Here is a 25,991-nt window from a genome sequence, read left to right on the forward strand (position 1 = left end):
CCTTTCATAATGTTAACATGATATATAAATTGCTCATCAAACTATATAAATAGTCAAAAAATTCAGTTTCACAAAGCAAATCATCCTTAAGCCTATCCATTATAATCTGTGAACTTCATATAAATTTGGTGGCCACACAGTTTTTTGAATTGAACATTGCCGAGTATTTTCTTTTCAGAATTTTTCAACTGATAAATGGTGCTCTTCAAATGTGATCAAAGGGACAAATCTAACGATGTTAACATCGTTAGATTTGGCATAAATTCATAGATCTTGGTGCCCACCGATAATTAACATTGTCTGAAGTTCACAATATGATATTTGCCATGTGAAAGTAAAACTTTCGATGATTTTTGAAGTTTTATGAATAATTAATATTTAGTGTTTCATATATTTCAGAAGGTAAAAAATCGTTATTTTGCATAGAAATATTTCTGATTTAGATCTGAAAAAACACGTTTGCATTATGATTTCAAAACTTAATTGCAATGAAGAATGAATGATGACTATTTTGAGCAGTTCAATAGTTAATTTATGTTGTATATCTGAGACAAAATTTGATTTGCTCCTCACAAACAGAGTGAGCAAATTTCGATGTTTTTGCACTACAACTTCTGAACCTGAGGTGATAGACAAAATCTGATACCCTATATTCTCGGTCTCTTGTTCTGAGAAACTAACAAGGGTAGAATTTATTTTTGGCCACCTTTTGTTTTCGAGTAATTGGAAAAATGGCGATATCGAAAAACTTTTTTTTCTCCGCTAATACTGATGCTAGTTCTCCGATATTTGAACATTATACAGACACTTTTTTACGTAGAATCCAGTGGCGTGCTCGTGTTTTCGAAAGGGTTTTCAATTACGAAGCTATGACCCAAAGTTATGTTTTTTCAAAAGGAACACTCAATTTCTATGCCATGTTTTGAAAGCTTAATTTTTCCTGATTTAAAAAATTTATAACATCGTATGGTTTGTATTAAAATAAACAACAGAAAATGGTTAAAAATCTTTTGTTACCTGAGAGTCTCAATATTTCTATGGTTTCAACTATTGATGAGCACATAAAAATTGAGCTTTCTATAACAAGAGCAGTGTCCTTCCGGCAATATGATTATTTTTTTGCTTATTACTCATTTCTACAAAATTCGAATCTAGATATATTCCATAAAAAGAGTTTCGAAAATATAAATGAACTCGGAGAAAATTTCCTAAGTTGCTTGAACACAGTTTCAAATATTCATCTATTGAATTCGGTGCGAAATATCGAGAAGATGTGTCGACTGTGCATTATTGTCGTTATCACGTTAAATATTTTTTTGTTCCCTTCATAATTATATTGTTGAGTTCAATCATATATGCGTTGTTTCATATTCTATTTAAAATGGTACTTATTCATTCTGGAGACCTATGAAAATAATATTCTGATACATCCATCTCATAACAAGACCTTCGATTGAAGAATTCGATCTTATGGATCTTTTCGTTATTTCCGAATCAATTTTTAGATGAACAATTCATTAAACATATCTAGATTTGAATTTGGTAGAAATAAGTGAAAAGCATAGTGATAATCAGATTAACGTAAGGACACTGCTCTTGTAATAAAAAGCTCAATTTCTCTGTGCTCATTAAAAGTTGTAGTGCTAAAATATCGAAATTTGCCCACCCTGTACACCTTCTAAAGCAGGCAGGAATATTAAATGTTTATATAGGTTCTGTTTAATATAATGGCAGTGAAAAGCCCAGAAATTTTCAAGAAAAATCTTATATTTGATACTTCTTCAACTGACGTGTCACTTAAAATAAAGAAATAAAACAGAAACGCCACATATGGTCCGAAGAGGAGAAGAATTTAGTACTTTAAACACTTCATGTAATCATGTAAGGGAAGAAGCCTCCCAGGATAGATGAATGTATGGAATTCATTTCCATGCATTCACCAAGTTTCATTCATTCAAAGTAACAGTTGAGATTCAATAAACATATTTCATGAAATAGCAGAACCATGCAAAAAATGCAATATTATCTTCACTTGTTCAATTCTCAACGCCACTTATACAATTATAACAATATCGTATATCGAATAGACGAGATAAGACCCTGCGATCTGACAACACTGCTGGGATCGACAGCGGCGGCCGTACATGTCAGTCTAGTATATGTGGGAATGAAAAGTCGGCGGAACGTGACGGGTCTCAAAAAGAGAACCTAATATATAACTTTCTTGAATGAAAAAAAAGTTTTCCCCTCTTTGGATGCCTAAGGAGTTATATTTTCAAACAGCTGATTTTTCATATATACACTCCAAGAAAACACTCGGATTACATGGGTCTGAGGTAGCCTGCCAAGTTTAACGGGACTGAATACGTCGGTTGGATAAATATATATATATATATATATATATATATATATATATATATATATATATATATATATATATATATATATATATAGATATATATATATATATATATATATATATATATATATATATATATATATATATATATATATATATATATATATATATATATATATATATATATATATATATATATATATATACATATATATATATATATATATATATCTTTTTTTTTTTTTTTTTTTTTTTTTTTTTCCCTTCACACTTTCGTGGTTATATAGGATCAACCGGGTGGGAGCACCAAGGTAAAAATCCTGTCGTCACCTTCATATATATATTTATATATATATATATATATTTTTTTTTTTTTTTTTTTTTCCCTTCACACTTTCGTGGTTATATAGATATATATATATATATATATATACATATATATATATATATATATATCCAACACACATATTCAGTCCCGTTATATTTGACAGGCTACCTCAGACCCATGTGATCCGGGTGTTTTCTACGAGTGTATATACCAAAAATCGGCTGTTTGAAAATATAACTCATTAGGCAACCAGAGAGGGGAAAAAAAATTCCATTCAAAAAAGTTATAAATTCGGTTCTCTTTTTGAGACCCGTCACGTACCGCCGATTTTTCATTCCCACATATACCCGGCTGACATGTTCGGCCAACCTCGTCGATCCCTGCGGTGTTGTCAGATCACTGGGACTTATTGCGACTATTCGATATGGGATATTGTTATATTTGTATAAGTGGTATTGAGAACTGAACAAGTGAAGAATATCGCATATTTCGAATAGTTCGGCTTTTTCATGACATATGTTTATTGAATAAACTCAACATTTATTCTGAATGAATCAAAATTCCGTAATTTTCGAATATCGAGTAGTAATGATCTCAAACGATTGGAATAGAATCCTTGATGAATAATCTGAGGTAAATTGATTCTGTCTTTTCACGCGATAACAAAAAAAATAAGCCACAAACTTGAAACTTCTTGAGTAGCATACTAATACGAAAACCTCACACTAGTCAGAAGTTGAAGATATCAGTTTAAGCTATCTGAAAATTCATTTTCTCGGTTATTCGAATGATACTAATCCAATGAATTGAAATTTGAAAATCACTAGCACTGCAATGGACCGATTAAATGAGCAGAATGGGTATGAATACATCCGCTAGTGAATCAATAATAAATGTTAGATAAAATTTGAAATATCAGAAAATATCTGTCAGATGTTGATGAAATTTTAGGTTTATATGTATAAGGGTGAATAGTGAAATGACTTGTCTCGAATTTCATCTTGGTATCCATTATTCTTTGAATCTATTCGATTGGACTCACAATATATCCGCCACATCGCGATTATATTATGTGTGTATCTGGAGGTCGTTGATGAAATCAGATATCTGAAATTTCGGTAATGTGGGTTTTCCCCGTCGAAAAATCTTGTGTTTAATGAGACCACAGCGAAACTTTTGTAAGACGTTGTATTTGATCGACATTTTTTTGACTGATTACATAAAAAGCAGGACAAACAATACAAATGGTGTGGAATTTATCGCGACAAAACATCGAGAAAAATAGATGGTAGAATAGATTTTATGATTTTATAAAATTTTCAGTACGTTTTAATGCTTCATTTTCAATAACCACTAAAACACGTCCGGTTCTGGTCATTAGACCTCTTTCAAGCATTAAAACTGCAGATGAAAGCAATAGGTGTTATGTATTGAGGATGTGGAAAATTTTGAATTCGAATAAATTATCCTTTGTTCAAACTCGTTTAAATTGCTTTTCAGTCTCAATATGTTCAAACTTAGTGAATCTGCTTTATGTGTTCTTTAAATCATTTTCTTCTCTTTTTTATTGTAGCTTACAGCGTATCGTATAGCCTGGAAATTCTTCTGTTTTCCTCTTATATATGTGTGGTATGTCATTCTATTCAATTTTCGTCTGTTTACCACATACTACAAGCAGAATAGGGTACTTTTTCAAGCAAAAAAGTTATGAATTTTTTAGTAGAAAATACCCCCAATATCGCAGTCTTCCCCCTCCCCGAGGCCTGACAAACTATATGGAGTATGTCATTTGATTCAGTTTTTTTCTGTTTAATATACTAAAAGCAGAACACGCTATTCTTTCAAAGAAAAAAGTTATGAATTTTTATCTAGAAAATACTGCCAAAATCGCAGTCTTCCCCCTCCCCGAGGCCTGACAAACTATATGGAATATGTCATTTGATTCAGTTTTCTTCTGTTTAATATACTAAAACCAGAACACGCTTTTCTTTCAAAGAAAAAAGTTATGAATTTTTATCTAGAAAATACTGCCAAAATCGCAGTCTCCCCCCCTCCCGGTGGCCTGACAAACTATATGGAGTATGTCATTTGATTTAGTTTTTTTCTGTTTACCACGAACTAGAAGCAGAACACGGTACCTTCCTATTAAAAAAAAAGGTATGAATTTTCAACTAGAAACGGCTCCTATAACGATATTAACGACCCTCTGAATGGCTAAATATATTCAATAATAGAAAAAAAATGAAAAGTCTGTATTGCTTGAGTCAAATAACAAATCACTATTCATTCCCATATTGAAAATCATAAATATACCATTTTTTGCTTGGACCCTACTTTTGGCTCATAGTGGTTTTTTTGACCTCTGGAATCTTCGGTTGAAATATACAGGGTGTCCCGGGAAGAATGCGACAAACGGATACCATGAAATAAGGTCATCATGGAGGACTCGTATCAAAAGGTTTCAATCGCCTGAGTGCCTTCGTTTGGGATATACAGGGTGATGCTCATCGTTTGACTGAAATTTCACAGTTCAATTACTCTTTAACTAATCGACCGAATAATTTCAAATTTTGAACTTTTGTAATTCTTGACTATCCCCTTCCCTCAATATTTCTGAAATCAAGTAAATCAGATCCGGACTAGAAAAATTTCAGATCTTTTCTATCTTCGTGAATATTGAATCACCCTGTACGTGAACATTATGTTTTTTTTTCGTTTTTGCGTACACCAAGAATTGATTCACAAAAAAAAATCTAAATCTCTGCTTGGCACGGTCATACAGGGTGGGCAATAAACATTCCCTTAAGAGTGATTACCTTATTTCATGCTATCCGTTTGTCGCATTCTTCCCGGGACACCCTGTATGTTCGAGTAAAAGATTCAGCCTGTATATCAGTTTTCCATTTTTTTCAAATAGCTCAATAACACGTACCCTGTTCACAATGTTTTGTCTTCCAGAGATTGACGAAACACTCCCCATCTGGTCATGTTTCTACATATTACGCATCAAATAGCAAACACACCAGGCCGGTCGAAGCGACTTACACCCGCATCTGGGGTAGGATTCTGTAACTTTCGTTATCATATCAAACGAAAGCGATAACGTTACGAAGCGAAGCTAAGCGAAGCGAATGCGGTATTCTGTAAGCGTCTTTTTCTTTATCGTTTCGTTATCTTTACGCTTTTAGTTTCGTTGTCGGAGCTTACCGACTTTACACGAAGGAACATTGGCAACGTTGCAAATAAGTAGATATTTAAGCTACTGTAGGATTCTGCAGGTTTTGACATATGAGGTACCTGAGATAATCTCTAATAAGAGCAATGAGATAAGAGTCCCTTTTATGGACTCTAGCTGTAATGTCCTTTGAATAATCCACAGTATTTAACTTGAGTATTGTCAGAAATTATATTTTGATTTATGACTCTCATTGGAAGTTACTTAACAAAGGGTTTCATACCATTTTAAACTGTTTAGTTTATCATTAAGAATGAATTAGCTAATTGAATACAGCACCTGAATGCAAATATTGAGTATTACAAAAAGTCTTATTTGAGCACTGGAAGAAATTCGAAATGGAACCTCGTTCAATGGGTTATAATTTAAAACCTTCATTCTTATTCCAGTTACAAAACCTACCCATACTACAAAATAAGTTCGGGGAGTCAACTAATAGTGTGTATAGGTTTAAAGAAATATTCATCATGTTTTCAATGATTCTGATCATCGACGAGGAAATCTCAAGAAGAGTTCGTCTAACTCTTACAAGAGAGGAGAATAGATTTCTTCGAGATAGAAGTGATCCATTTAACTTAACGGATGAGAGATTCATAGACGTTTTCCGTTTGTCGAAACATTTAGTTCACGTTCTATTCGATGAATTGAAACCATTTATGGATAATTATTGGAGGAACACGAGAACGCCATTTGAACAGCGAATATTGATAACTCTGAGATTTTTTGTCAGTGGAAATTACCAACGCGGACAAGAATATTTGCTAGCAGTAAGTCAACCCATGGTCAGTCGTTGTGTTAGTGAAGTGACTAAATTGATTAACCATGTATTCCAAGGAAGAATTAAATTCCCTAATGATTCTGAGAAGACCCAAAATAAAGGGAAATTTTTTGAGAAATGTGTGTGTTCTTTTCTTGAAGATAACTTTCATAACGCAATTTTTCAATAATTAATAGAATGAATTTCAAACTTAATATTAAGAATTGTGATATTGTGGAGCAAAACATTCAAAATTATAACCTCGAAATCGAAATCATTCAAGTGTCATAATATGACGCTTAAGACTTGGTCACGTGGTAAACGTAAACCAATCAAAAACGTCGTCGGACTTTTCGTAATGACAACGAACCCTAAAATGTTTCGTTATCGTCATGAGGTCGTTCTTTGCTTCGGCAAACACGACTATTGCCGAATCCCTTTACAGAATATCGAACCGAGCAAAACTGTCGTTTCGTCACGTTTTCGCTTCGCCTTGCCGTTACAGAATCCCACCACTGTTATTTTTCAACCCCAGAGTGATAAACCTGACTCCCTGACTGGTTTCTGGTGAATACAATTCGAATGCATCTAAATCCGCATTTCTTCGACCACCCAGATAGTATGAAAAACTGGCACACTTTGAAAGATTTGAAGATAGTTCCATTATTTCTATTTGAATGTAACATTATACGAATACATTATTTGATTGATATTGAAAAAGCGCGTATTGGATTATACCCTCTACAGTAAAGAATGAATCCGGCAGTACCAATGATATCTCGAAATCCTTTATTCAAATTAAATTATTAAATAATAACGTTTATTGTTAATAGTTTTAATAGAACCTAAAAATGACGTGTAATCAGATTTTCCATATTCGATATACATTTTACACGTTATGCCGTTAAGAGGTAATGGTACCACGTGCGTTTGAGCGCATCTGTCAAAGTTTACCTATTCAGCGCCCTCCAGCCCCTCTGAGAAGTCTTCACTTTTCAGGATGAGTGGAGCAATCTCAAACGTTCTTCTGATTTTCCGTCCTTTTCTACCACATGTAAGAATTCAGATACGTTTGACTGCATTCAATTCTTACACGCCAGCCAATGAAATCGCAGCGAACTGTACGAACGGTTGTTCGAACATTTGGCAATGCAGCAACTTCGAGCTCGAAAGACAGGTACAGAGATGGTATTAGGTATCTTTCTAGGACGGATTGACCAGATGTTTTGAAAGAAATAACTCGCTTTTTATGATGGGCAATAAAACCGATTTTAGAGAGGGTTGCGAAGTTGTGAGAAATATCAGTTAGGATCGACTATTATCAGATGGGTTCGAGAAAAAATGTATATGCTAAATTTGTTCAGATTCCTTCATGCTTACGAAAATTAATTTGATTCAAAAACGTATTTAGTGAAATAATAAAAAAAATCAAAACAAATGCACCGAAACTTTTCACATAAGCGGGTCACATTCATTGAGCAAAATATTGATTTTGCTCATTATGGTTAGCCAAATCAAAATGAACCATCAATATGATGGTCATTCAAATATGATATCGGATGAATGATGGAACATGGGCATTTATGACCAATATTCATTTCAAGTCAGTTGTTATATCGTATTGATCAATATGCTGAATATTACGATTCATTTATATTGAAGGCAAAAAAAAAGTACTAAAATTTTCAAAAATTCTTATTTTCACAAACTGCCTTCGTACAAAAAACAGTTGTTATGTCGCATTGATTCTCCATGTTCAGGATTACGATCCATGAATTTTGAAGGCATAAAAAGGACTGGAATTCGAAAAAAAAGCCTATTTTCAAAAATTGACCACGTACAAAAATCAGTTGTTATATAGCAATATCGCATTGATTCTAATATTCAGGACGCTCAGGATTACGATTCATTTTTTGGAGGCAAAAAAAAGAATGGAATTATAAAAAATTCTCATTCTCAGAAATTGACTACATACAAAAATCAGTTGTTATGTCAAAATATCGCATTAATTCTCAATGCTCAGGATTACGATCCAACAATTTTGAAGAGAAAAAAAGGACTCTAATCTCATTTTCAGAAATTGACTATGCAGAATCAAGAAATTTCTAAACAATAATAACATCTTAGTACTGACCTTCAATATTCCCCTATAATTACCAACCAGTTCAACTGAAATATTATTTCTTGTTGTGCATAAAAATAATCACATTTCCATACACTGAAAGATAAATTGGGATTGACTGAATATCTACGGAACAAATTTACATGGTTAAAAAAACTAATAGTTGTCATAATTATTAGAATGACCACGTACTAATGAGATTATTCTCGAAAGATATGAAAACTATAAACATGAAATTTGGTAAAAAATCAGTTCTTATATCACTTATTGATCTTTCATACTCAGGATCACGATCCATTAATTTGGAAGGCAAAAAAACGACTGAAATCTTTTTTGAAAATTCTCATTTTCAGAAATTGACTTCGTACAAAAATCAGTTGTTATATCGCAATATCGCATTGATTCTCCTTGCTCAGAATTACGATCTATTTATTTTGAAGGCAATAAAAGGTTCTCAAATTTCAAAAAATTCTCATGTTCAGAAATTGACTCACATCGTAGTACTGAACTTCAATATTACCATATAATTATCTACCATTTCAACTGAAATGTTATTTCATGTTGTGCATGAACATAATCTCTTTCCCATACACTGAAAGATGAATTGGTATTGAATGAATATTTACAAAACAGATTATGCATGATTAAAAAACTAATAGTAGGTATCATCATAAGAATGACCATGAACTAATAAGATTCTTCTTGTTTTCCTGTAGAAATCAAATTTGATATTTTTACATGATACTCCCAAAAAGCAAGTAATAGGATCAGAATAAATAAATCCTTGAATCTTTTGTTACCCATATCGAAAAGAATTGACAGCTAACTAAACTGAATAAAGGTATGAACAGACCGACGCGTGACTGCGGGAGAGGGAAAGAAACTTTTGTGGGATGGAAATCAACGGCTTTGAGCAGTAAAACTTCTTCCTCCGAAAAACTGTCATTCTCATACATAATTTTAGATTCATACTAATAATCGTGTCTCATTATTTTCGCGTAGGTGTACATGCTATGCAATCTGCCCGCTGAACGCATCGCTCCCGTTCCCGAAGTCCCGCGTCGATCTGTTCATACCTTCAAGCTTTCAAAAAGAAACGAACAAGCTGGAAATCTTTCTATTCACCTAATACTGTTTACGACTCTAACTGAGAACTGATTCATAACGCAGCAACGTTGCCGGAATTATCAAATTGTAGGTAGTATTGAAGAATCTGGTGATTCGTTGCGAATTTATACAGTAGGGGCAGCACTATACGACGGTCGATTATTCTTTTTTATTACGAAGTGATTTCAGCTCTTTTGAAATGTTTTTCTGTAGTTTTTTTTTCACGAATAATTTTAAAATAAATCAGTGATAAGCCCTTTCATCCATATCATCAATTCCTTTGCGGAAAACGAAAAGTTACCAACTTTTTTTTTTGTTTTTTCATTCGCAAATTAAAAATAGCCCGTCCCTGCCTTTCAGATCATTGTTTGAAGGAATTATCAGAAAACCCCATAAATCGGTGATCTGCAAGAATAGTTATTCCCCTTTAAGTTTTGAACTGACCAGTCAAGTGGTACCATTCCCTCTTAAGGGATGAATGTAGTAGTAAAACTCATGAGATTTTCGGGAATCTGAGGAGCAAAAATTTCTTAACAGGGTTATAAATCAGTTCAAATTGCTCTAAAATTATGACGTAATCATTTTTTCCATATTCATATTCGAATTGCATTTTTCACATACTGCCGTTATGGGATCACCGAAAATGAAAAACATCCATGACCTAGCCAGGATTCGAACCCGGTACGTTCGGCACCACAGTCGACATCTCTGTCCACTGCACTACCGAGGGATGAATGTTGTAGTGGGACTCATGAGGTCTTGGTAGACTGAGGAGAAAAAAATGTCGTAATAGGATAATAAATTAGCCCAAAACTATGCTGTAATCATTTTTTTTCCATATTCATATTCGATTTGCATTTTTCACGTACCTACTCCCGGTATGGAATGAATGTAGAAGTACCCAGGATATCTAGTTAACCTGAGGTTCAAAAAATTTCGTAATAGGGTAATGAATTTGCCTGAATTGATCCCAAAATTATTATGTAAGTTGAATTATTCTGGGGAGTTTCTTTAGGATTGGTTTCTGTTTGCTTGACAGTAAAGCTTGCAGAATCCAGGTATTTTTCTTTTGAAACCGTAAATTCAGAAATTTGGTAATGGGTTCAAACGTGAGCCTAAGAAGAGCCTAAAATTATGGTGTAATCAGATTTTCCATGAGAAATCGATTAGCTTGGAGGTTCTGCTAGTTTCGCGTTGAGCTAGCAGAACTCGTGATTTTTCCGACAAGTTAAGAGCAAAACATTTCTGAATAGAGTAATGAATTCTCCTGAAATAATCCTAAAATTATGGCCTCAGAAAAATAAAATATTCGAAAATGATTCTGCTAGCTTAACGGGTTTGAGGTATGGTTTGTAGAAGTATGTAATCAAATAAAAGGATTCAGGATTGCATTCCTGGTTAAAAAGGGCAGAAGTATTTTTTTTAAATCACCCCATTATCTACAACCTCTTTTTAATGGTTTTTACTGAATTTTTTGCAATCTATGGACTTTATTGATTGAAAATAACAACCTTATAACCTCTTCCTTCGATAATTGCTTTCCTGAACAATATATCTGAAGAATTACCTTTTGTTAAGGTTTTCCATTTAGTTTTGAAGAAAAAATATCCCTTGCAAAATTTCGATATGGTAAATACTTTTCTAGTGTCAGTAGTTCTGACCAGTTCTCACTTCTTTTCAGTGAGTTGGTGCACCATAGAATGAAATATTCTAATTTTCATAGAAGAATCAAATCATGAAGTCATTTTACTTAGTTACATAAATCACCTACATATGATGTAAATAGCTGAAATATATGATTTTTGAGCTGCGTACAGAAAATTCGAAATGAGCATTTCTCATGACGACGGCCGTATTTACCGGGTTTGTATGAATTGCCAAATGTTTCAGGTTTATATAAAGAAAAGATTAAACATCTAAGATTGAAATAGTTCCCTTTCATCTACGGCCCACAACATTGAGGGACCGCAAACGTTGATTTACCATAGCATACCATATATACAGAGTGGAGCGTTCTCGCACGTCGGGTTCGATCGCTTTTGTTCGATAAAAAGGGCGCGCAAAGTTCGTGTTAGTGCAGTATTGTTTACTTGGGATAAATTGTGTTAAGAAGTGAATGAATTATATCCGCGCGAAGCAAATTAATAATGAAAATTGCGACAGGTATGAGTATTATTTTTAAAGAATAGTTTCATATTATTCTATAGGCAAATATCATTAGTTTATGATATTGTTTGAAGTAATAATAAGAAACCTCACTCATTTTAGTGATAGAACTTATAAATCAACTGAAAATGTTTTCTGCAGGTATCGACATTGAAAGAGATCTTCATAAAAATAAGCAATGTGCACCGATGAGTCATCATTACAGAGTGGAAAATAGTGTAAGTATATCAAAATTTATTCCTAGATATAATATTCCAATTTTACCCTAGAACCCCCAACATATGCATTCCTAATTCGAATTACACAAGATGTTAAAGTTGAAAAAAATAGTTTTTGCGCGCTTGTTTTTTGTGAATAATTATCGTTTTCGAATATTGAGCCAAAAATAATCTCAAATGATACAGTTCGATTACCTGATGAAAAATCATGGTTCAAATTCGAGTATATCGGTATATCTGTCTGTCTGTCAACCGATCCTTCTTTCTCTTTGTCTGTCCTTCCGTCCGTATGTCTTTTTGTCTTTGTGTATCTATGTTCTTCCTTCGGTCTGTCTGTCTTTCCGTATATCTGCCAATTCATATGTTTCTTGGTCTGCTTTTCTGTATTTCTGCCTGTTTGCCTGCTAGCCTTCAGTTTGTTTTTCTGTAATTATACAGTCCCAAATTCGTTGTCTAGTGAGGGGATTTCAGAATTTTTTCGGACTAGAAAAATAAATGGCTCATTTCCGAGCTAGATTTTTGAGAGAATTAATTTGGTGAAAACCGCAACCTTTAAACTTCAACTGTTCACAAGCTGTAACTTGAATATGGAGTATACTGAAAAGTTCATATAACTTTTTTATAATTGGTGCTATAATAATGAAACAAAAACATTCTACGGGCGCTCTTTTCAGTAGAATCCATTGGTGTAAAAATTTTTTTGATGCAATTAGATTTTAAAGTTATAACACAATAATGTGATTTTTAAATGTAAATCATAAAAATATCTATGATAAATAAAATCGCTTTTCATTCCCTTTCCATAATGATAATATATGATATATGAAATGCTCATCAAACTCTATAAATAGTCAAAAAAAATCAGTTTTACATGGCAAATCACCCTAGTGCCGATCCATTATAATCTGTGAACTTCAGATAATTAAAATATTCGGTTGCCACCAAGTTCTCCGTATTTAACAGTGTCATGTATTTTCATTGAAAATATTTTCAACTGATTAATGGTGTTCTTTAAATGTGACCAAAGAAACAAATCTAACGATATCAAATTCGGAGATCTTGGTGGCCACCAACTTTCTTCATTATCTTAAGTCCACAGATTATAATTGATAGACAATTGATTGATTTGATGTGTGAAACTTGAACGTCCGATGATTTTTAATGTTTGATGAGGAATTCATTTATCATGCTATAAATTTTTCAAGAAGGAAAAAAATCATAGAAATTTTTATGATTTATATGTAAAAAAAACACACGTTTGTATTGTGACTTTAAAAATTAATTGCAATAAAAACGAATGATAACAAAAATGGATTCTACTGAAAAGTGCCTGTAGAATGTTTTTGTTTCGTGTTCATCGGTTGTTTCCTTTTGGCTTGAAATCAGTTGAATTTATGAGGTTGCGGTCATCAATTTAATTCTCATAAGAATCGAGCCCGAAATTGTCCAAATTATTTTTTATCTAGCTCAAAGGGATCCACTAGACAACGGATAGATGGGCCTACAGTTTTTTTTTTGGCGAACGTCCAAAAATGTTACTGTAGAATTGATCACAATCAGTGGCGTACCCAGACATAAGCCTTGGGGGGGGGGATAAAGAAAAAAATTTTTCAAATTTTCCTTCTTTTGAAGAAGTTTTCCATTGCAGTTTGTTCACTGATAATAAGATTGTGATATATAAGGTTGTTACATAAAATGGATTTTCCTCCTGGGGGGGATATATCCCCTTATCCCCCCCTTGGGTACGTCACTGATCACAATATTGCAGGAGGCGAAACACCAAAACGATTAAACCACGTCGTCAAGTAGTATATTCACTTATCAATTTGCCGTAACTATGGAAAATTCACGGATTAAATTGATTTATCAAAACATGACTTGAATAATCAAGGATACGTTATATATGTTGTTCGAAGGAAAGTTCTGGGGTAGTTTTGATTTCTTCAATTTCCTACGTTATTTGGGGCGTTCAACCCGAATCTGAGGTTTGCAAACAAAATCGTGACGGAACATTGAAAATATTGCAAAAAAAAAATTATTTGAATTTTTCGTGACTGTGTTTCCTATACCAAAACAAAGAGAATAAAATTTTCAACAAATTTTTTTTTGAGCTATTTTGTCCGATCAACTATTCTGGCTCAAATGACATTGGCATATTTTATCTGTCTCTACAAAAACCCACTTTCTCCACTCCTAAACTTTTATTTATTATCAATGACATGTCTTTTACTCAATACTTTCTTCTTCCAATCCAATCTAGGTTTCATAAATCCATCATCAGTTTAAAAAAAAGCATTCTTAAAATCACTTTCTGAAATTTAGTTTATTTATTTATATTGATTTCAATGAATATATTGACGTGATAACACAGTCGTAGTATTTTTACAACCGAGAAGGACTCAAATTCAATTTTTTGATATGTTATGTATAGGTAAAAATCGCCGATATTCTTTCACCTTTTTTTTGCATTCTTTTCAAATCTCCTTCTCGAAATTTTGGTGGAAAACTTTAGATTCTGATGCAGCACCCCGAAAAAACATGAAACCGAAGAAATCAAAACTTTCTAGTGCGAGCACAAATTGATTGGGCTATTAGGAATAAACGGGGTTTTTATCGGGGTTTAGTTAAGGCTTCGAATAAGAGTAAAATTTTCATCTGTATGATCCTCGGTAATCACCGTAAGTACTGAAAAGGTGAAGTTACATTTTCTATAGATAAATTGAGGTCATTTTGAAGGAAATCAATTGAAATCGAATACAATACAATAGTGGAAAAGAGTTAGAAGTCGCTTGAAGATGGTCTTTCACACGAATTAAGTTGCGGGTTGAAACTATATAAATATAAAATCTCTGTTGTTGAAAATAATTTTTGTTAGACCGTTTGGACTAATGACATTATTCCGGTAAAATGGAACCTTTTTTCTGATTAAACACGATAATTCATTTTCTCTCTACCGATTCATACATTGGCATCAAACAAAAATCAAGAATAATCTTCAGTCTAGTTTTACTTTTTTGGTTACATTTGATTTTGGTGAAATTAGTAATTTTTTTAAAAACAGATGTTGTTCCACTTTTTTGTATATTTTTGCATTATGACATCGATTCTATCCTTCATAGATTTCTTTAAAGAACTCAAAGGAAATATCCTTTCTACGGAATGTTTTTTTTGTATTTCTGTATTCTCATCAAATAGGAAACACTCCATTACTTCTCGTAAAGGTTAACATTGTCGAAATTTTGGTTGCTTCAATATACATAAACACATCAAATTCAGTCGACAGCTGACGATTTATTATGAAATATAGAGTATTTTCGAATTTTTTGAAATTCTTCCAAACTGACAATTCTCACAAAATTTTCCGAATTATTTTGTTTTGGCGTTCTCCGAATGTTGTTCAAGTTTCAAATCGATCATAAAGGTATTTTTTGTGTTATTTGGGATACCAAATTTCACATACTCGTAACTCCGGAACCCTTGTCCACTATCGAATTCAACCAAGATATGCGGACACCTAATACTAATCTATTGCATAAAGTAGAATCCTCAAGTTCAGTTATTTTGTTATTGTGGGTACGGACGGCCGGAAAAACGGACTCACTTGAATTTGACCCAGTATTCTTCATCAGATCTTTTGATCTTTTGAGACCATTTTCGGCTCGATATTCGAAAATTACAGACATTTGGGCAAAACCGCGATACACTTAAATATGTGTGTTGGCAAAACGATAGTAGGCTTCACTATTAGGAACATGCGCACAAAAATAAAAAGTCTAGATAAAAGCATCGTGTTCTGGAAGGAATGCGCTTTTAATGAGAGTTAACGACTTTTATGAATACTTAATATCAAGTAATGAAAGTTGAGCTAAACAAAGCAATTATTTATAGGCTTCTGGGGAAATCAAATGTGAGAACAAGGTGTTGCATTATCTAAAATCGATAGAGGCAACGAACACGTATAATAATTAATTCATTGATTTACATTTTTGCAAAACCATTGATTTAATTTAACTATGATTACAGAGCATAAACCACGATATCCACTAAGCAGAAGTAGATGTGTCCAAAGAATTCAACCACGAAGACGAGGGTCAAGCTGAGATCTATAAACGAAAGACAAAAAAAAATCCTGATAATCAGGTTCTTTGTCCACTATGTTTCGAAGAGGTTGGGCATTTTGCAAGACATTTAGAACGGAAACATAGTGAGGATGAAAGTGTAAAAAAAATATCAAAAATGCCTCTTGGCAGTAATGAGAGAAGATGTGCAATTATGGCTCTGAGAAAAAAAGGATACTTCCTTCTCAAAAATGAAAAAGAAAAATTCAAACCACTACGTGAAAACGCTGTTAATACTAATGATCGTGAATACTTACCTTGTGTCAACTGCCTTGGATTTTATAAAAAAACTTATTTATGGAGGCATAAGAAAAGTTGCAAGGCAAAACCAAATCAAGATTTCGGGAAATCTAATCAGCACATGTCAAATGCGCAAACTTTTTTGGTAACCACCGGATTACTCGGTAATTTCTTCAATAAAAGCATAATTAAAAAAGACGTTTTCGGCATAATGAGACCTGATGATGTGAGCTTAAATGCGAAATCGGACCCTCTCATTTGCTTATATGGAGAATCTTATATAAACAAGCATAAAAGGAAGCAGATGAACACAGTTGCTTCCAATAGGATGAGGGAAATGGCTCGTTTGAAAATAGCCATATCAAAATCAAGCACAATAAAATCCTTGATTGATGCTCTAATGCCTCATCATTACGAGCTGATTGTCGCAGCAGCCAAAGTAGTGTGCGGATTTGATAGCAACAAAAAAACCTTCACAGCATCATCTTTAGCCCTACACTTTGGCACTAACTAATTTTTGTGTGATGTTGCAAAGAAAGCAATACTCACGAATAATCCCTTGTTCACTTATGATGAACAAGAAAGGAAAAAAAGATTAAATCAGATATCGCAAACGAAGGATATGATTACACATCACTGGTGTAACGACGTTTCCAGTCTAGCAAATAAGGTTTTGAATGAAATCAAAGTGAGCAAGCCTAAGATACTTCCTGTTACGGAAGATGTAAAAGTGCTTAATGATTTCATCATGAACAAAGCACAAGAGGCATATGATAACTTGGAAAATGACATCAACTCTACATCAGATTACAAAGTGTTGATAGAATGCATTTTGGTCCAAGTTATGATTTTCAATAGGAAAAGGGTGGGAGAAGTTCAATTTCTGGAAATAAAATCATATCAAGCAGAAACAACAATTATCAATCAAAAAGAAATGATGGATGCTCTAACTGATGACGAAAAAACGATATGTTCTGCATTTAAAAGGGTAGTTGTATTTGGAAAAGGAAGTAAACCTGTTCCTTTATTGTTCACGAAATTGATACAAAGATATATCCAAATAATTCTAAGGGTACGAGATGAGACTGATATAGTTCCCAAAAGCAATCCTTACCTTTTTGCGAATCCGGATTGTGCAGACAGATGGATAAGTGGCCCGAGTGTAATAAGGAAATATGCATATATGTGTGGAGCCAAAAACCCGGAAACGTTGACTAGCACGAGATTCCGTAAACAAATTGCTACTATACTTCAGATAATGAATTTTGAAGATGATGAGATGCAGCAAATAGCCACATTTATGGGTCACACAGAAAAGACACTTAGGTAGTTCTATCGGTCAGTATTACTTTTTATGTACCTACCATTAGAATTCCTCAAGTTTTATTCCATATCATTTATGCATGATTGTTAGATGTCACCTAATTTAATTTTGAAATTTGAGCCAAATAAGATTTCACTGAAATGAATTGAAGGTAATTCGAGTTCAAATTCAAATTCTGTTAACATAAAAATTCGAAAAACACATTTTATATGCTCATAAACTAGTACAATAATTTCAATGTTTTCATAGCTGTAGTTCTTTGATTATTCTAGCAGATCGTTCAAGAATACGCAGTATTTTCCGAATTTCATTTTATTGTTTTAAGAGTTATGAGAAAGGCCTCATAACTGTATTTAAATAAAATGAAATTCGGATCTGAAATGTTTCAAGTGTTTTCTCAAAATTTATGTTAACATAGAGAATTTGAATTCGAACTTGAATTATGTTCAATCCATTTCAGTGAAATCTTATTTGGCTTATTTGGACCACCTGGTCCCTACCAGGCAGCATCCTAATGGGCAAATAGTCACCGGATAATTTTTTTCAATTCGTCATATTTTGTTGAAAAGGACCAGCTAAACAATAAAGTCCATAGGTTACACTCAATCATATGACAGATGTCGAAGTTGTAAAATGGCATTTCTTAAAAGTAACATTTCTCGTAGAAAAATATGTAGAATGCAACACTTTTGCGCAAGAAATAAGTACTGGTTACCCATTAGGTAATAATTCAAGACTGATTTTAATGAAAACTTTTGTTAGATACGAGCTGATTCAAACATTATTCGAAATTAAATTGATATAGTTCATATTTCAACCTGTAATTGAAAAAGTCGTGTGTGGAATCTTCCAAATTTTTGTCATTGCTCTTAGTTTCAGTACACTATCATAATGTCAAACAGTATTGGCTTTGCTATGACCAGTTTTTGAGATACACCGGGTAATATAATGCAATGAAAATTTCATAAAAATTAACGGTAAGAGGCACGTTGGTATTCACTTATTGTTATTTTGTCATTTTACAGGGTGTCTAAATTCGATGCTCACTGAGAGCATTTCAAGAACTATAAGACTCAGAGAAAAAATCTTCGAAGACCCGGATCTTTTTCTTCGAAATAATTAGATATCAGGAAGGAGATAATAGATATGTTGATTCGTTCTTGAGTTGTAGAGCGTTTCTTGAGATATGACTTCAAATACTTCGCTATATCTTGGTTTTTGTTCGAGATATTCGAAAAGTTATGGTTCATATGATGCTCAATACGGATCATAGAAATATAGCAAACCAATCTTGAATTATTACCTTGTGGAAAGAAATATTTGTTGCGCAAAAGAGTTTCATTCGAGATTATTTCCAACGAGAAATGTAACTTCGAAGAAATGCCATTTTCCAACTTCTAATTCTACTATATCTCAAAAACTCGTCATATGAATGTTTTTGGCCCATGGTCTTTCTTGTTTGGAAGGTCATATTGTGCAATATACGAAAAATACATAAAAATTAACCAGTGACGATTTTTCCGATAGGATGCTGCCTGGTCTTTTCTTTAATGAATTATATTCTAAAAAAATTGGAACGAGCGTTCGATAGCTTCGTGAACTTCAATACGTCAGCGCCTTTTTTATGTTTTACAGATTGCCAGAGGATATATATCAAACGGCAAAGGTTGCAAAGGTGCTATTACTGCTCAATGAGGGAAAAGGAAAAGAGTTCAAAGGAAAGAGCCTCGCAGATATTGAAATCTCCGAAGATTTGTTGGAAATTGAACAGAAAGAAGATAACAAAGACGAAGAGTGTGAGAAGGAAGTGAATGAAAAAGAAACCAATAGTCAAACAGACCATAACAAAAATACAATGAGTCAAATGGATTACGAAAATATGAATGACGTGGATTGCGAAGATATGAATGGAATGGATTGCGGAGATATGAATGAAATGGATAGCGAAAAAACAAGTAATACATTTCAATCAAACAGTGAGTGTCATTTTCTATTTTAAAAAATAACTTTCAGCTGTAGGTACATACTTGAGCTGTATGTTTAGGAAGAAAGAATTATTTTTCCGAAATGTGGATCAAGTCATGAATGTAATTTTGTGCAGTGAAAACTTCGTTACACCAGTGATTTCTAATGTTCGAATTGTTTTTTCAATCTTCTTCACCTAGCTTGTTCTTCCTAATTGACCGGGATTATTTGTGACTTTTGCCTTCCCACAAAAACTTTTTGATGGGTATCAAATTCATGCAGACCACTTCTGCTGCTGCGACAATCAGCTCAATGATGAGGCATTAGAGCATCGAGCAAGGAAGTTATAGTATTAGATTTCGTAATGAATATTTTCAAACTGGCCCTCTCATTGTTCCTAATGAAAGCTACTGTATTCATTTTCTTCCTTTTATGATTTTTTATATGAAATTCTCTATATAAACGAATGATAGGGGGCTCCAAAATGAAGCTGATATAATCTGGTCTCATTTTATCGAAAACGTCGTTTTTTCTTCTCCTATTAAGTAAATACGGTGTTAATTGAGAATATTAGAGCATTTGACATATGTTGGTAGGATTGTTGGAAATTATTGTTGGGATATGTCTAACATATTTGTCTATGTCACCAAAAATGAGAATTTATAGAAGCCGAGGCAATGGACACAGAAATAATATTACTCATTATTCGGAGGAAAATCACCTTCGTCAGTGCGTAGGATCAATTTTTTTTCGTTACTCAACAGAAAATATTCTTTCTCTCTTAAAGCTTAGCACTTCCACGAGACATCCTGAGTATCTTACCTACACTCATCATCAGCATGTTTTCATTTGAAATATCTTGCAAAAGCTGAACCTGTTCATGAAACGACTAAAATCTTGAATATTAAGGTTTTTATGAGGTAGATTTCTTACTTCATTTTATTTGTGCTTTGCTTTTTCCTATTCTTCACCGTTCTGTTAAATGATCACCGATAAAGATCTGAACTAGACTTGTAAACCTTATATTTTGAATAGTTCATTAGGTAATTAATGTTTTATATCTGGGGCAAAAATTAATTTGCTCTTCACAAACAGAGTGCAACTTCTGACGCAGGCCTATTTTAATGTTTTATGAATTCTATTTAGATAATAGCTGTAAAAAGCCCACAAAGTTTTAAGAATAATCTAACATTTGTTATTTCATATTTATATTTCAAGGCTCTTCAACTGACGTGGTCACTAAAAGTAAAAAAGCAAAACAGAAACGCCATATATGGTCAGGAGAGGAGAAGCAATTAGTACTCAAACACTTCCAGAATCATGTGAGGAACAAGAAGCCTCCTAGAAAACATGAATGTATTGATTTCATTTCCAAGCATTCACCAAGTTTTCAGAATGATGACTGGGTTAGAATTAAAACCCTGGTATATAACGAATACCGGCAAAAATAGATTGATATTGAAAGTATTGTATTGAGACTGAGAAGTATTTATTTTATTTTTGTTTTGTACATCAAGTTTTTATTATTGTTATTTTTTCAATGAGTTTTTTTGATCACGTTTTGTTATACCTTGTTTGCAGACGTGCAGTTATGTGATATTTTGTTTTTTATTATATTTTTTTTTCAATGAGTTTTCTAATCAATTTTTGTTATACCTTGTTTGCAGACTTGCAGTCATGTGCTATTTTGTGTTTTTATTATAGTTATTTTTTTATGAGTTTTTTTTTAATCAAGTTTTGGTATACACCCTGTATGCAGACTTGCAGTTATGTGATGTTTTGGGTTTTTATTATATATTTTTGTTTTCAATTAGTTTTTTTAATCAATTTTTGTTGTACCTTGTTAACAGACTTGAAGTCATGTGATATTTTGTGTTTTTATTTTAGTTATTTTTTCAATGAGTTTTTCTAATCAAGTTTTGTTATACCTTGTTTGCAGACCTAGTTATGTGATGTTTTGTGTTTTTATTATAGTTATATATTTTTCCAATGAGTTTTTTTTCATCAAGTACCCGCACACAATATCTAATTTACTGACTTATCAAATATTTCCACATTTTTATTTTTTGAGTTGATTTCAGTTCCCAGACAAATTCTTAGAATGTTTGTCTCATTGTAACTAAGAAATAGATAATTCCAGTTATCGATATAACAATATCTTCTAAATGAATATTATTTTCATTCATTTTACTTAGTTTCCGATTTATGAATTTCACCAAAGCAGTTTATTATTTCCTCATAACACTATACAGGGTGAGTCTTTGACTTGTACACATATTTTAACCGAAGGTTCCTGAGGTCAAAAGAAATACTTTTTTCATTTACCATTTTTTCCGATTCGGCCCTGTCAAAAAGATATAGCCATTTAAAATTTTCAAAATGAGCTAATTCACCCCTGAAAACCGGAACACTGAAGTTTTCTCAAGCATAAGATATACCTTGGGAATAAGCTACTAAATTAGAAAAACCATCATAAACTCACGTTTAACATTCCATTTGTTGAACAAAGTAGTGTTTATAATAAAATAAATGAGTTATTCCAATTTCGTTGACGCTAAAGATTAAATATTCTTCTCTTGATTTCTATTTCACTTTCGATAATTATAATGAATTGAGCTCGCTACCATCCATATTAGCTCTGATACTCATATCCATTCATTCATTATATTTCATTTATATGATATCGTTGTTTACAGGAATTGCCATTTAACCTTAAAATCTCAAATAAATAATATTCACCTATGAAAGTTTTAACACAGACTATAGTAATCTGTGGTTTTAAGTTTGAATTTCGAATTTCGAGTGATGCCAAATATAAACACAGCAGTTCTATGTTCTAACCTAAAATTTTCATTTAAAGTTGACATTGTTATTGTTATAAGATATTTGTTATGAAATGAAGCATTTGATTTGTTCCAACTATCTCATAAAAATATTGAAATGCATCAATATTCATTGCTTCATTTGTGAAGCTTTGTGCTTATTTAGTCCAATTTATTAATTACTTTCATTAATTATACTCGTCAGTGACATAAAACGATATATTTTTTTTCTATTTTATTGGACTCAGCAGTAATGCTTTGTACCCATATCGCGTAGTATAAGAATAATGCATTGTCCACCACCAGACATGTACAACATCCATGACCTAGCCGGGATTCGAACCCGGTACCCTCGGCACCACAGTCAACCTCCCAGTCGACCATACTACCGAGGTAATCATAAAACGATATAAACTAGTATTATATGTATCATAGGTTGTCGTGAATCATTGAACTTGGTTCTATACTTATCGTGACTACCACCGAAAGAATCGATTTTGAATGACAGTTATTCATCAATTATTCGAATCCAATTGCTTGATACTATTTTTTTTCCGATATCCGAAAATCAAAAACATTTGAATAAAATGATCGCATGCAGCTCTCCTGGAACAAGCTTGCAAAAAGATGCTACACTACACTGTTGAACATACCCACCTGCTAATTCTATGGTCAACATAGTATATGACATTTCAATAAATGTCTGTGACTTAACCAAGTTGTAGCAGTTGTACAAGTTGTCGTAATACGTAATGAAAGAGTTTTATTTTCAAACCAAGTTTTTTACTGAAATTATAACAAAATATTCCGAATCCTAAATATAATTTAACAGGTTATGGGACCAGACATGCAGATTGATATTTAGGTTTGGAGAAAAACAAGATTTTTTAAGAATAAAAAAATCTACCGGAAAATTGGAGGTTATAACGGAAGAGTAAAAGTAAGAAAAAGGCAAGAAAATGTCGTCAGTATCACTGTCATTTCCTCAATTGATGAATACGAATTATTCAAATTGGAGATTTCGTGTAGAAATCCTGCTGGACAAGGAAGGAGTGAGTCACGTGCTAAGAACCACTCAGGATGAATATAACGAACTCAGTCAGAAAGATATGTTAGCATTCGATAGATCAGACTCAAAAGCCAAAGGTACAATAGTTCAATGTATGTCTGATCAACACTTGGAATACATCAAGGATGCCAAAACTGCTCTTGAGATGTTACAATCTTTGAAGAACATATTTGAACGGAAAAGTCCACTAGCAAAGTTGTACATTATGAAAAGACTTCTGAAAATGAAATGTACAGTTGATGAACTACAGGAACATTTCATGAAGGTTGAAAGTTTGCTAAGAGAACTTGAAGGAGCGGGTGCAAATCTAGATGAAAGTGATAAGGTCTGTTAGTTATTGTTAACAATGCCCGAAAAATATGACACAGTCATAACAGCCATAGAAACTGTTAACACAGGCATAACGTTGGAATTTGTAAAAAATAGACTTTTGGATGCAGAACTGAAGCTCAAAGATTTGCAGGGACCCACTGAAAGAAACACAGTATTTTTAACAAAGAAGAATCAAAAAGACTACAAATGTTATGGTTGTGGAGGAGATCATTTTCTGAGAGATTGTCCGGAGAAGAACAAAAATGAGGTATCAAGTTTAAGTAGAGGTAGAAGAAATTACACACAGAGAAAAGGAGGTAAATTCAACAGAAATGTCAATAGACGAGCTTACACAAGTGAGGAAAACACAGATGAGAAAGAAATAGTCTTCATTTCAGAAATTCTCAATTCAGGAGAGGTGAATATAACATATTCTGATATGAAAATAAATTTTGTTTTAGATAGTGGAGCCACTGACCATCTTGTCACTGAAAAAGTAGAAGAATTGATGACAGATGTAAGAAATCTAGACAATGAAGTGAAAATCAGGGTTGCAAATGGAATTTTTTGATTGCGAAGAAAATGGGTACACTAAGAGTTATATATAAAAACAGGAACATACGATTTGATGCTCTTATTGTACAATATTTGACAAATAATTTGTTGTCTGTGAAAAGGTTAAATGAAAGAGGACAAAAAGTGATTTTTGATAAAAACAAAACTTTCATAGAAAGTATGGATGGTACAATAATAAATTGCAAGTCTATGGGCAAATTATACATAGCATCATTCGAATTACAAGAAGAAGTATGTAACCTAGTAGCAACAGGAGATATATGGCATAGAAGGTTGGGACATATTTCGGAATGTTATATGAAGAAGATGAATTTGCCAACTCCAAAAACCACATGCAGTCCATGTAGAGAAGCCAAGGGAACAAGAGAACCTTTTGAGAGTAAACAACTACCGAAATCTGTTGGGGAACTTTTGCATTCAGATATTGGAGGGCCAATACGAACCCCTACATTGAATGACGAAAGGTATTATCAAACTATAATTGATGATCATTCACATTTTGTTACAGTATACCTGTTGAGGAACAAAAGCGGAGCACCTTTCAATCTAATGCAGTACATCAGAGAAATGAAAGCCAAAGGATTTGTGTGTTCGAGAATAAGAATGGATCAAGGAGGTGAATATACAAGTACCGAACTGAAAAATTTTTGTAAACAAAAAGGAATTAAAACTGAGTATACACTGGCCTACACACCACAACAGAACGGAGTTAGTGAGAGAGCCAATCGGACATTATTAGACAAGGTAAGAGCTATGTTTACAGAAACAAACCTACCTAGAAGTTTATGGGGTGAAGCTATTCAATGTGCCGCATACCAGTTGAACATATCACCAACAGCTGCTTTGCAAGGAAAGATACCAGTCAGTATTTTCTACTCCAAGACTGACTTGAGCAAGCTAAGAGTATTTGGGAGTAAAGTTTGGGTTGTGAAAATACCAAATTCAGGAGACAAACTCGAAAGCAGGGCAACACCAATGAGAATGGTGGGATATAGCGCAAATGGATACAGATTGTGGAATCCACAAATGAATAAAATCATTATTTCCAGAGATGTCAAGTTTGATGAGAATGACACATCATATCAAGAATCTGATAACCACATGAAAAATGAAGAAAACTATGTAATTGGAGAACCGCAAGAAGACAAGCTATGTGACACAGAAACAACATCACGAAGACAAACAAAAATACCGTCAAGATTCAACGATTATGAATTATACCATGTTTATTGTCTTTTGACAGAAGCCGAAAATCCAAAAGACTATAAAGAGG

The 25,991-nt window shown here is 33.0% G+C and overlaps 2 protein-coding genes across 4 annotated transcripts in view; one reads left to right on the top strand and one right to left on the bottom strand.

Moving 5' to 3' along the window:
• The window catches only part of LOC123673051, a 928,323-nt gene that overhangs the window by 329,084 nt on the left and 573,248 nt on the right, over positions 1–25,991 (bottom strand). The gene's annotated exons all lie outside the window — the stretch shown is intronic.
• On the top strand, positions 18,265–21,925 carry LOC123673157. Its single transcript, XM_045607611.1, has 3 exons — positions 18,265–18,696; positions 19,610–19,950; positions 21,158–21,925. The coding sequence occupies exons 1-3, from the start codon at positions 18,608–18,610 to the stop codon at positions 21,388–21,390; spliced, it is 663 nt and encodes a 220-aa protein (XP_045463567.1). The 5' UTR covers positions 18,265–18,607; the 3' UTR covers positions 21,391–21,925.

Source organism: Harmonia axyridis, chromosome 1 (assembly GCF_914767665.1).
Source record: "Harmonia axyridis chromosome 1, icHarAxyr1.1, whole genome shotgun sequence".
Taxonomy (NCBI): Eukaryota; Metazoa; Arthropoda; class Insecta; order Coleoptera; family Coccinellidae; genus Harmonia; species Harmonia axyridis.

Excerpts from the sequence above, each read along its gene's own strand:
- LOC123673157 (XM_045607611.1), top strand. The coding sequence starts at position 18,608 with ATGGCATTTCTTAAAAGTAACATTTCTCGTAGAAAAATATGTAGAATG. Across the intron at positions 18,697-19,609 it reads AAGTACTGGTTACCCATTAG|ATTGCCAGAGGATATATATC; the intron begins GTAATAATTCAA and ends TATGTTTTACAG. Across the intron at positions 19,951-21,157 it reads TAATACATTTCAATCAAACA|GCTCTTCAACTGACGTGGTC; the intron begins GTGAGTGTCATT and ends TTATATTTCAAG.